Below are 11,756 nucleotides of genomic sequence, written 5' to 3'. Positions count from 1 at the left end.
TAACATGTATTCACAAAATGTTTTTAAATTGGATCACAGCTTTCGAACAAATTTATTTTTGACCATGATATCGTTATGGAATTATTGACAAATGGAACTGGTTTGACTGTTTGCAGAAAAATAATTTCTCAAATATAAAGAATCATTGACATTTTTAATGCGTTTGAAGAAAAAGTATTGTATGATATTCGTGTTAAAAGTATGCAAATTTCACATGCGTGCCTTAAAAAAACAATTTTAACACGCATATCATAAATAGCTATTTTAACTTTCTGTCTTAAAAATCAGAATGCAGACGATACAATCTTGCTTGTCAGAAATACATATGAAGCTACTGTACTATCTGAACTGTATAAGAATTCTAAACTTCAGATATGTATATTAGCAAGGACAATAATCTTTGCTGAGAAACTGTTAACTGATACTGCCTTGATTTTTTAATAATTCTCAATTATAATTAAGCTAGGGCAACTTACTTAACGATGACTTTAATTAACTGGCTCAGAAAACTTGTTACAATATTCTGTTGTAGACGAGCTGGTGAATATTCTTGCCACGCAACTTTTATGATACATTCATTTAAACTACCTATTATGAGAATAAACTAGAATAAAATACGCTTAATACCAATTAGCTCTGGTTAAAAAAAGTGATCGACATGTGCAATTTATGCAAAACAATCCTATTCCAAAGCTAATAAAAGCAAACCAGTTCATACACAATAGATGAAATTATAAAATTTTAATTATTACATAATACAATACCGGTAAGTACATATTGGATTTTTTAATTGCAATAATAATGTACAATTTAGTAAAGCAGGAAATTCCACGTTTAGAAAGTCATTAATAAACAAGCTGGAAAAGAAATTAATGACGGCTCTATTAAAATTTTGATATTGTTCATACACAGAGTTAATGAGAAATGACTAAGCAACTGTACAGTTGAAAAACTAAACTGTTCAATTATTATTTCATTAATCTGTCAATAAAGTCAATCATTATTGGATAACAATCAGGCTAAGAACAGTTTTTTTCTGTTAAAAAAAAACATTATTTTAAAAAGTGTCTTAAATCACCCAAGTTATTTCTTGTTTAAACTTTCATACTTTGCTTCGACTTTTACAAGATAGTGTGTTAATAGAGTTAACAACTGATAAAAATAAAAAATAAAAACAATTACCTAACCCTTAAAAACGTACAAGGACTAACTTTTGAACAGCTAAATTAGCTGAATACAACACAAAACTTTCCTAACAATAACTCAATTTATAATAAGTTTTCCCTTCAAACACATGTTTATAAGACTTCCTTGTTCGAAACAATGTAACTCATTATATTTAGTTACGTGACTTATTGTAGAAAATTATTCCCACCGTCCCATCTCCATTGTACATCCAGAATTTCCTTGGATATATCGATTTAACCTTTGCCAGGAACTTGTCGTGACTAGGCTGCATTTTAAACCATGAAAAACATGAAATGTGCCCTGTATTTTACACATGCATTTTACCGATCAGGACCTTGTGTTCCGCTTAACGAATAACCGTTTCGTAGCAAATTCTTGGGTTTGTTGTGAGTGAATTTTTTTGGAATAATGTTTTGGACATGGATGAAACACCGGCAGAATCTGTGAATTCGGGAAACAGTGAAGAGGATTGGGAGATTTTTGAAACCCTTTGCAGGCAAAACACAGTGATCAAGGTAAACGCCCTTTAAAGGCATCCTGTTGACGTCATGATGTGTAAACAGAACTTCCTCCAGGAACATAAACCCAGATTAAACCGTACCAAGGCACAATGTGATCCAATCTTATTATCAATATTGATTTGTCACTCTGTTAGTTTTGGTCCTTTCCATTCAGTAACACTGTTTTCATTGAAACCTTAAATAATGCGACTCTTGAAGCGCAATGCACATTTAAAACTTTTTAGATGGACGACCCTCAGGAAGTAGACGTGACCACTTCACTCAGAAGCGAACTGGCCGCGTTACAGTACAAAAGAGACCGGCTAAACCAGGAAGTCGAGGATATGCGTTCCCAAGTCAGGTCTAGGGACCAACGATGTCTGGAACTCCAAGTGGAAGCGGACCAATTAAGAGAGCAGGCAGCCAGACAAAATGCCATCATAGGTTCCTTGAAGAAGAGGGTGCACGAACTAGAAGAAAGAGAGAGGAACTTGTTTGCAGCTCAAGGCCGGAGTGAAATTGCTTTCCAGACTGCCCAAAGAGATATTCGGTAAGTTTCATTAAACCCTAAGAAATCAAGTTATTGGTAGTTGAAAGGTATAATGAAGACAAAGCTAAGGAACTGGAAGGAAAAGTAAGACACTTGGAGATCGAACTGAACGCAGAAGAGCAGAAGAAGGAAGCAGCCAGGCAACAGTTTCAGGACTTTGTCAGAAGATTATCAGTTGCTTTAGGTGCTGACGTGGTGGACAGTTCTAGTATAACTCCAGAAGCTTTGGTTCATAAAGCTTCAGAACTGGTGCAGGTACCGTATTAACAAACTCATCTTCATGGGGACCAGTTAAGATTTTTATCACTAGGAAACATCAAGACTAAGAAGTAAAGCCCACAATGTTAGTGACACTTTAGGGTCTGTGGAAATCGACTTAAGGACCTGCAGAGAAAACTTGGATAGGGCTTTAGCAGATAAAGAATGTCTTCAAAGACAATCAGCAGCACAGGTTGGTTTTTTAGGCTTAAAGTTGATTAATAGTTAAAAAATGTGTTAACTAGATCTTGGAGATTGATCGTTTGCGACAAGAAAAAGAGTCCTTGGAAATGCAACAAAGAGTTACCGACAGGGAACTGAGTGACTTGAAGGAAAAACTGGCAATGTCTAACCGAAGTCTTGGTTCTGCTAGTGGCAATATTGCCCAAGCAGAATCTTTGATTTGTCAACTAAGAGGTTAGTTTTCCACTCTACAACCACAATCCCTAAAAAATGATTTTTTAGAGGACATTAAGCTGAAAGAGGAGAAAATTCAACGCTTGCAGTCAGAGCAAAAACACCTGCTTGAGTCTCTAGCAATTCAACTGAGCACTCCCACTAGATTTGTAGATTCAATTGAAATTGCCATTAAAGAGAAAATCCACGAGATTTTATCTGACAATAAGGAGAAAACTGCGGTAAGCTAATTGATTTGATGTGTTAATCAGGATACAGAAAGTTCATTTTTTAGCAAATAGAATCATTAAGAGAAAAACTAAATCACGAAACTCAACAATTCACCAGACAGCTGTCATTATGCGACCAAGCTAACTCCAAAATAAGACATTTGGAAGACGAAAAGAACCACCTGGAGGCGAGATTGCACAAAGCTGAAGTGGATATCAACAGCTGCGAAATGTCTCGAGATGGCCTCAAAAGAGATAAATGCACCGTAAGTTTTACTTTTTACCACCAAAACTTCGATTAAACCGGTTGTGTTTTAAAGTTTATGAACTTCCTGGAACGTCTGGCTAGGGCTTTAAATATGGATGAAATTTCACACGACATTGGCGTGGAATTGCACACGGAGAGTTTACTATTAAGAGCGGAGCAGTTATCCAGACTAGAAAGTGATAAACTAGTGGATAAGGTAATTGTAGTGAATGTTTTGGTAATAATAATATGTGATACTGGTTTTTTCTTTGAAAGCTGCTTTGCTGCGGATATGGCACGTTACCAAGATTAAATTGTTTGAGACGGGAACGATCATTTCATGATATTCCCCTACGCGATGTAAGACTGTTCTTAGGTTGAAAAAATTATTTTTGTATGCATGGGGATTACCGTACAATTATATTCACATTAACTTCATTCAACGAGAATTTCCTTCATTCATTTAACGTGAGCTAAATGTAAAACAATGACCAAAACATCTCCTTTCAGACTTCCTTAGTATACCAGCTACAACGTAGAGTTCGCACTTTGAGGGAACAAGTGCAGAGAAAAGACCTTCACTTGGATTTGTTACGACGCAAATTGTCTCTTCAAGAAGACAACACAAAAACCAAATGTCTGCTTCAAAGTGAAAGGGACGAAGCTAATGCTAGAGTAAAAAAACTGATTAAACAGGTAGATCGCTTGCAACTGCAGTTGAGCGAAGCTAAAAGCCAAATTAGGGACTTGAACAGTCAGTTAGGGGAAGCAGCTGACTACAAGGTTGGTTTTTTAAAACAGTCTAGATTACAGATACAGTAAGAAACTTGTAGATAACAGCATTGGAACGTGGCAGAAAAATTGAGGAACTGCAAAAAAGACTTCTGGAATCTGAATCTTTAAGGACAAAGTATAACCGGAAAGTTACGTTGCTTAAAGACCAAATTCGCCAAACTGGTGAAACCATCGATCAGGAAAGAAACATCAGCGAACATTCACTGCAACTCCTCAGGTTATAACTCCTCCTCTACCATTAATAATTAATAATTTATGAAATTTCAACAGGGACGAACTAGCCAGAGTCAAAGACCAACTCTCAGACGTTCAAAGAAGAGAATCGCAACTTCAAAGCTTCAAACACTCAGTAGCTAAAATCCTCGGCGTTCTTCTGCCTATGCCAGACTACGAGCTGGTATCCAGGCTACAAAAACTTGTGGACGCACATCACGATTTTACATTAGTGTCCCGAAGGTACGATGATCCAGTTTTAAGACTGACAGCCAGATCACCTACTGGAGGATCACGCATATCCCGTACACCCGATAGATCCAGGTATGACGACTCTGGATATGTCGATGGTGTCGATTTGGATAATTCTGACGAGGATTTATACAAAAGACAAGGAAGAATGTGACGCACAGCTTTTCAATGCTAAAATTATCATTTAATAGCTTAAATGAAAGTGTGTTTTAAGTTATTACACTGTAGAAGGTTTATGTACGGACACTGCCAAGTTTTGTGATTGTCTAGCCAATAATTATTGTAATATATTAATTATTGATTATTATGAAATTTATAATAGATCGGACAAAAACTAACATTTATCTATTGAAGAAAGCAGCATAAATTCCTTTGATCTCGATTAAGTTTTGTAGAAAATTTTCGAAAAAGGTAGTGAAAACTTACGAAGGCGTAGAAAGGCCACAGACGTTATTTTTCTTAAATTTCGACTTCAAACTCGGAAATTAACTAAATTCCGACTTTGAACTCGGAAATTAGTTAAATTTGGACTTCGAACTCGGAAATTAACAAATTCTACTAATTAAGATCAAAGAGTGTTTGCAATGTTGCCAAACTGACTAATTTTCCTAATTTGGTTTGAAGAGTATACGCAATGTTATCAAACTGACAATTTCTACAATTTTGGTTCGAAGGGTGTTTGTAATGTAACCAAACTGACAATTCCGACTAATTTCTTTGAAGTGTGTTTGCAATGTAGCCAAAGTTAACAAATTTTACTAATTTGCTTCGAAGAATGTTTGCAATGTTGCCAAACTGAAAAATGTTGTCTAATTTGGTTTGAAGAGCTTTTGCAATATGACAATGTAAATTCTGAGTTCGAAGTCGGATTTTAACTAAATTCCGAGTTTCGTCGGGTCGGGATTTATTGAAATTTTACTAAACATTATTTTTCAGTCGACAATTTGAAAAAACTTAAATTTGTACCACTTGAATAACAACAAATAACGGTTTTAGAAATTTGTAGCTAATTGTGTTACTTTACTATTCTCAGCCTTAAACCAAAAGTTACCCATGCAATTCTCCTCAATATAAATTACTTGACGAGGCACTTCCTCTTTTACAAAGTAAAATCTACACAAAACAGACAGATGAACTACTTGCTCGCGTATCCGTGATACTATCTCATATATCATGTAAACAATAATTATTTCAGTTCTTCCGCAATTCCCACAAAGCATATATTCTTTTTAACATTTACGAAATTTTGTTTGTTGTATTAAAAGTCATAACAGTTTTTAAAGCACCCACAACGATATTCAAATACTACAAGACCACCCTCGCTTATGTATTAACAATGAATGGAGCAATACTTTTAACAATGCAAATGGGACATCCCATTAAGTGTCGTAAATATAGCAAGTCGTAGTAAACATTACATTGTAAATTGATATTAATAAATCATCGGTTTGCGTGCCATCCACGCTAAGTGTATAATGAAGCCCACACCGGAAAATTGGATTTCGGATTAAACACAATATTGATGGGATTAAAAAACTGGATACGTGTGTATCCAGTGCTGCATGATCAATGATCAAAGGAAATCGAACTTTTAGGCCTCACCCACATAATTACTCCAAGGGTTAAGGTTATGGCTGTTTTAGAATAGTTTTAGGTCAGTCAATTTACAAAAATATCTGAGAATCAAGACGAGTAATAGCTATTATTACATGCTCGTTGAATAATATACTATTTTATATTGATTGGTTAGCGAAATTGTGACTGAATGGACGCTACTTTTGTTGAGTTATTATCACTACCATAAAACCGTGTTTATTAAACGCCATAGGGAATTAACCCAGCACAGAAAAACAACTAATTAGAGGTATGAATCACGTAACAGTCATGTTTGTAATACAGTTCAACCTTTATTCAAACATTATTTTTGCATTAGCATTTTATTAGCACGTATACATGTTTTTAGTGGATGAGAGGTCACAAACTGTAACTGGATTTATGTTGTAAAGCTAAATTTCGTAACTGATAGAAAACATATATATTATTCAATTATCGACATAACTTTTACTCTCTCTCTTCCATTCTTATCTGAAATTCAGCAATTCGTATGCATGAAAATGACTTCTGACAAAGATCTTAGCCTATTAGATATGCTGGTTATAAACATATATTAGCGAAGAAGCCGCAAGAGAGAAAAAATGAAAGTTTTGATGTGCGTAACTGGAATTCTGTTTTCGTCCTAAGGCATTCTAAAACATTATTCATATTAACCCACCCAGACAATGAACTTGAAGCTTAATCCGAATGCTGATAGTTTCTGACAGCGAAAGTAGTTTTGGTTGATCTTCAAATTACATCCTAAAATGATAAATTGACCTGCAAGTACGCTACTTTCATTACCCGGCGATCCACTGAAAAACGCTGAGAAAAGCGTTTTTACTGTTAAAACTGGAGCAAAACCATTTGTCAGCGGTTATTGTTAATTTTGTTAATTAGCCGGCCTATGTTATTGAAATTTTCGTATTGTGCACAGTGGCGTACTTATTTCAGTTTTTTAGTAAATTATATTCAACTCAACTGCCAGTGGTTTCAGTTGTGTTACGCCATTGGGTGGCATTATTATGGAAGTATTTCAAGTAAAAACTTACGGTATACCTGTGAAGTTAATGGGGAGCAGCATTGAGTTGAGTTACGAGCTTTATCCGAATTTACAGAGGCAATGTTGAACGTTGTCTGCAAAATTTTTGAGAGGAACGACCTCAAGTATCTTATTATCTTGAAACAAAATCCAACCAAGTTATCTTCATAAGCTAAACTATCTATGAACAGCACTACTAATGATTAAGATAAAAACCTAGAAGAAACTACTTGTGTAACAAGTTTGATGAACTGATAACAGAATATTGTTTCAGTTTAACACGGAACGAGTTTTATGTAGGTTTACTGTTTAAGATGTGTTTATTTGGGTTAAAAAAACGAAAAAGTCCTGGTAAGTTAAAATGTTGGCAAAAACTTCTATTTCAAATAAAAATTTCTTACCACAAATACTGTCAAATAAAAGAAAAGTGTGAGAATACTAATTTTCTGAGCATCATACGTTTTGACATTCCCACCGTTCTTAGTATCATTCATCTCAGTCATCAGCACTTTCAAACGATATAGACAATCGTCGGCTTCAAATCAGTCATGCAACAAACAAGGAGATAGTTTACAGAAGTCATATTTAACTGCAACCTAACCCATGTTATAAAGTAGATTTTGTGTCAGTTTGGTTGCACAAACAATTTCCGGTAAAATAAAGCAACAAATTGTCTTCCAAAATAGCTACAAAGCATATTTTGTCTTAAAAAGCATTTACATCCTCTTTAATTACTTTCTTCTAGTTTTTTTCATCTATTAATCCCCTTTTGGAAGATGAACTTCCAAGTGCTCCAAAAACTTTGTCCGAAAGCTTTCAGAACTATTTAAAACCTTCCAGAAAAGTATACACATTTTCAAAAGTTCCTAGAAACTTCCATATGATCCCAAAACATTCGAAAAGCATTTCAAAAGCTGTACAAATAATTTAGAAGCCTTCAAAATGGCTTAGAAGCTTCCAGAAACCTTTAAAGAGTCCCAAATAGATGTAGGGCAATCTAGAAAATTTAAAATCTATCTAGGAGCTTCCAAAAATTTCTAGACATTCCCAACTACTTCTCTAGAAAATTCTAAATACTATGTTCACTGTTTTACGCAAAACAGTTTCACGTTTTTTGTTTTTTATCATATACTGGATTTTTTACTACAACGGTTGATCTGTCTCTGTAGCCATCTTTTGAGATTATAGGTATCTGTAAAGTGTAAATGATCTTACACCATTAACTAACCTTTCTCTAGGCGATTACGAGGCAATAAAAGTAAAATTCCCGAATAACATATTTTTTTACACAGTGAATTTGGAAATTTTCCATAAGAGAATTAACGTTGATTTGTCACATGCTCCAGGCAGAGATTTTCATACTTTTTCCACACCAGTTATTACTAAATATTCCAAACATACGCTTCATTTTATCGGGGAATGTTTTTGCTAATAAGTTCGTACTGTTGGAGATCCAATAAAGTGTATTGAATATGTGGGAACAGTTAGTGTGAGTAGTAGAATGTTTTATTGTTTAATTTTTGATTCATCTATTGCTTTTTTATTAGTGAAGGAAAATAATGTTAAAAAAGAACACAACCACATAAAAAGTAAAAAAATGTCTTAGTCAATTTGATTATACCAATTGCAATTAAATTTGTTAGATCTGGCAACGCTGCATTTGTAAAACTATTTCTGAAGTACAGATCATAGTTTGGTATAGCCCCCCAAAAAATAGAAAAAGTTAAATATATTAGTTTCCCAAAACTTTTAATAGGACACTTTACCTGAATCACCCTGTTTAAAACATACATACTTCAAAAGAAGAAATTTTTATTTTTTCATCTTTTGTGTTTTAAGTTTTGACATTAATGACAGATATCACGTGATTTTAGAGGGTAGTTTAGTTAGACAGTCACGTAAACCCTGTCAAAATAACTGTCATAAATCTCAGAAACACGTTTTACATTGAATACTGCAAGAAAACTTCTCTAAACTCTAATTTTTGCAACTTTTGAACATGGTTTGACAGTTTTGATGTTAGCGACAATTGTCATGTGATTTTAGAACACTATTTAGAGTCATGGAGAAAAGTGGTGTCAAAGTTTGAAATGCCAGAAACAAAGTTTGAAAGGAAGTTTGGTTTTCCGCACATTTTTGAAATCCATTAAATTTCCTATTCAATAACCTAAAAACATGTGAACAAAACGAATTTTCATAATATGGGAAAACTGACAAACACCTGAGCACTAACAAGTACTGTTCATAAACACCGCAAGATGTCACTTGACTTGACCAAGTTGTCCTGTGATTCAGAGTTTCAGTTTCAGTTTTTGGCAGTTTTTCGAGCTGGTCCATTCATATTCATATTTTTAAGTATTTGTCAGATTCCCTGTCAGTTCTAACGAAGACCTGTAGAATGTGACAGGAACCCGCCATTGTCAGCTTCTTCTGAGAACACTTCTCTTGAAAATTCCGTTCCCTACTTTCAAGAATGGCCCCACAGGAATGTTTCTTGACCTCCTTCTTCGGAATGGTGCATCGTCAAAACAAGAAAACATAGTAAATGTCTAGACAAATGACTATAATGTACCCCAAATTGCTTTTTGCCTACGACATATCCAAGCTTAATCGTTATTCTGACAGAGCAAATTTTCTCCCAAGCCAAGTTAAAAAAGTGAGGTCAAAATACTGGGTGGTTCTTAATAAACTACAGCGTTTCAAAAATTATTTTTTGTGTGTTTTGTCAATATTTTAGAAACCGTTTCAACTATAATAGCTTTACCAGCAATCACATACGTAATAAGTACATGATAATAGTTGATTTTTAAGATATTTCAGTATAAAAAATCACTTGGTTTAAGTTATTGTAACCAATATGAAGAGTTAATTTAACATATTTATAAATACAATACTGTAAAATACAGTTGACAGACTGATTCACTGTAAATGCCCTAATAATTTCATTAATTAAACTGTAAAAAAACTATGATTAATAATTAATTAAAACTGCCTCTAATACTGAAATGCCTGGCATAGACCAAACCATATTCTCTAGAGACTAAATTGCAAAAACCCTAATAAGTCTCTGCTAAAAAACCTAGGGTAGTGTTCATCCTTTTTAAAGTGGCAAGCTCTTATCTTGAAAATAAGGATTTTTTTTCAAGAAAATAAAGAAAATTTATTTATTTATTTAATTTATAGAAAAGGTACATTTTTGTAGGGATGTCAAGTGTTTACCATTATAGTTAGTTTTAGTAGGATTGTATGTAGTTATTAAGAAAATTAACAGTATTACTTGATGAACTTCAAAGGAGGTGAAAAAGGTGGTACGTGGAGGTAGAAGGTGGGAAAAAAGGTTTTTTTTGTTTTTGGTTGTTGATTGTCAAGAGAGACTTAAAAAAAGAGAGAGAGACATAAAAAATTCAAGCAAAAATCAGACTATTGAAGATCAGGGGATCTTAGAAAGCTGTTTCCTTCCGGAACGGAAGTTACTGAGTGTAATACCGAGTGCTACCAGCAATTGTACCGTCTAGTCCACGTTATAACATAGAGCAGATTGTGATAGAGGACCTATTCCAGAAGTGGTTATATCGATAACCGAGGAGGCCTCCGGGCTGTTACCGAGATACAGCCTTTGCAGTTAAAAATCCACCTCAACGGAAAAGAAGAAGATTGGTCAACTGACGGTTTATTTTGGACAATTTGGACTCTTTGACGAAAAGTATTAGTTGTAAGTTGTTTGTAATTTTTTGTATTAAAGGCATTTGTAGTTTCAATGATATATTTAGAAGCAGGATTTTTAGGTAGAAAGTAAGTTAGATAGGTTTAGTTATTTACCTTAAAAATAACTTGGCATCCCTATTATAGAATTTTTATTCAAGCTTATTTATTTAAATTTTCTTTATTTACTAGATTATTAGAATGAATGGTCAGGGTGAATCTGATGCCAGTTATGATGATATTATCATGCAACTAGGAGGTGAGGGAGATTTGAGTAAATCGCATCTTCAGGATGGTAATAATCTTGACATTCTGTACAAACTTGCACTTTATTATTTACTACGTTTTCATGCAAATTAAAACCGTTTTAAAAAGAGTTTTGAATTTTGCCTTGTAAACTCGTTTTCAATTCGGTTTCAATCTTATTTCACTTCAAAGTCGATTCGCCGATTTTTGGGATCGTATCGGGATTGAAATAGCATGGAAACACCTTAAAAATCAAAACGATTTTGAAATCGAGAAAATACGTCACTTGTGTGTACTGTCAACGTGTAAATGTCATTTTTCACTTCTTTAAGTTAGAGAACATATCATTTGAATTGTTTCTAATTTCATTAATTGTTGTTACTAATAAAGTAAGCAATAATTACATTTTACCTTATCATGGCTACCAGAAATGTTTGGCTGGACAAAGAAGTAAAACTTCTACTGGAAATTTTCCAAACACAAAACATCAATCGGTATTTTGATACCAAGAAGTATAAAAATGGAGAAATTTACTAATTGGTTT

The 11,756-nt window shown here is 34.0% G+C and overlaps 1 protein-coding gene across 2 annotated transcripts; it reads left to right on the top strand.

Moving 5' to 3' along the window:
• The first annotated feature begins 1,471 nt into the window (after positions 1-1,471).
• Positions 1,472-4,933, top strand: LOC145735173 (coiled-coil domain-containing protein 170). 2 transcript variants are annotated; one of them, XM_081988958.1, is made up of 12 exons: positions 1,472-1,703; positions 1,934-2,238; positions 2,286-2,493; positions 2,549-2,689; positions 2,742-2,913; positions 2,962-3,134; positions 3,188-3,388; positions 3,443-3,586; positions 3,646-3,729; positions 3,880-4,152; positions 4,203-4,381; positions 4,435-4,933. In XM_081988958.1, exons 1-12 carry the CDS (start codon positions 1,608-1,610, stop codon positions 4,781-4,783), a joined length of 2,325 nt encoding a protein of 774 aa, XP_081845084.1. In that variant the 5' UTR covers positions 1,472-1,607; the 3' UTR covers positions 4,784-4,933. The 2 variants fall into 2 exon arrangements, with proteins under 2 accessions (XP_081845084.1, XP_081845085.1); XM_081988959.1 differs by lacking the exon at positions 3,646-3,729 and having other exon boundaries at positions 1,473-1,703.
• The last annotated feature ends 6,823 nt before the right edge of the window (positions 4,934-11,756 follow it).

The sequence above is a fragment of the Ips typographus genome, linkage group LG11 (genome assembly GCF_016097725.1).
Source record: "Ips typographus isolate SLU linkage group LG11, UJ_Ityp_2.0, whole genome shotgun sequence".
NCBI lineage: Eukaryota > Metazoa > Arthropoda > Insecta > Coleoptera > Curculionidae > Ips > Ips typographus.
This window is presented reverse-complemented; position numbering and strand designations above follow the sequence as displayed.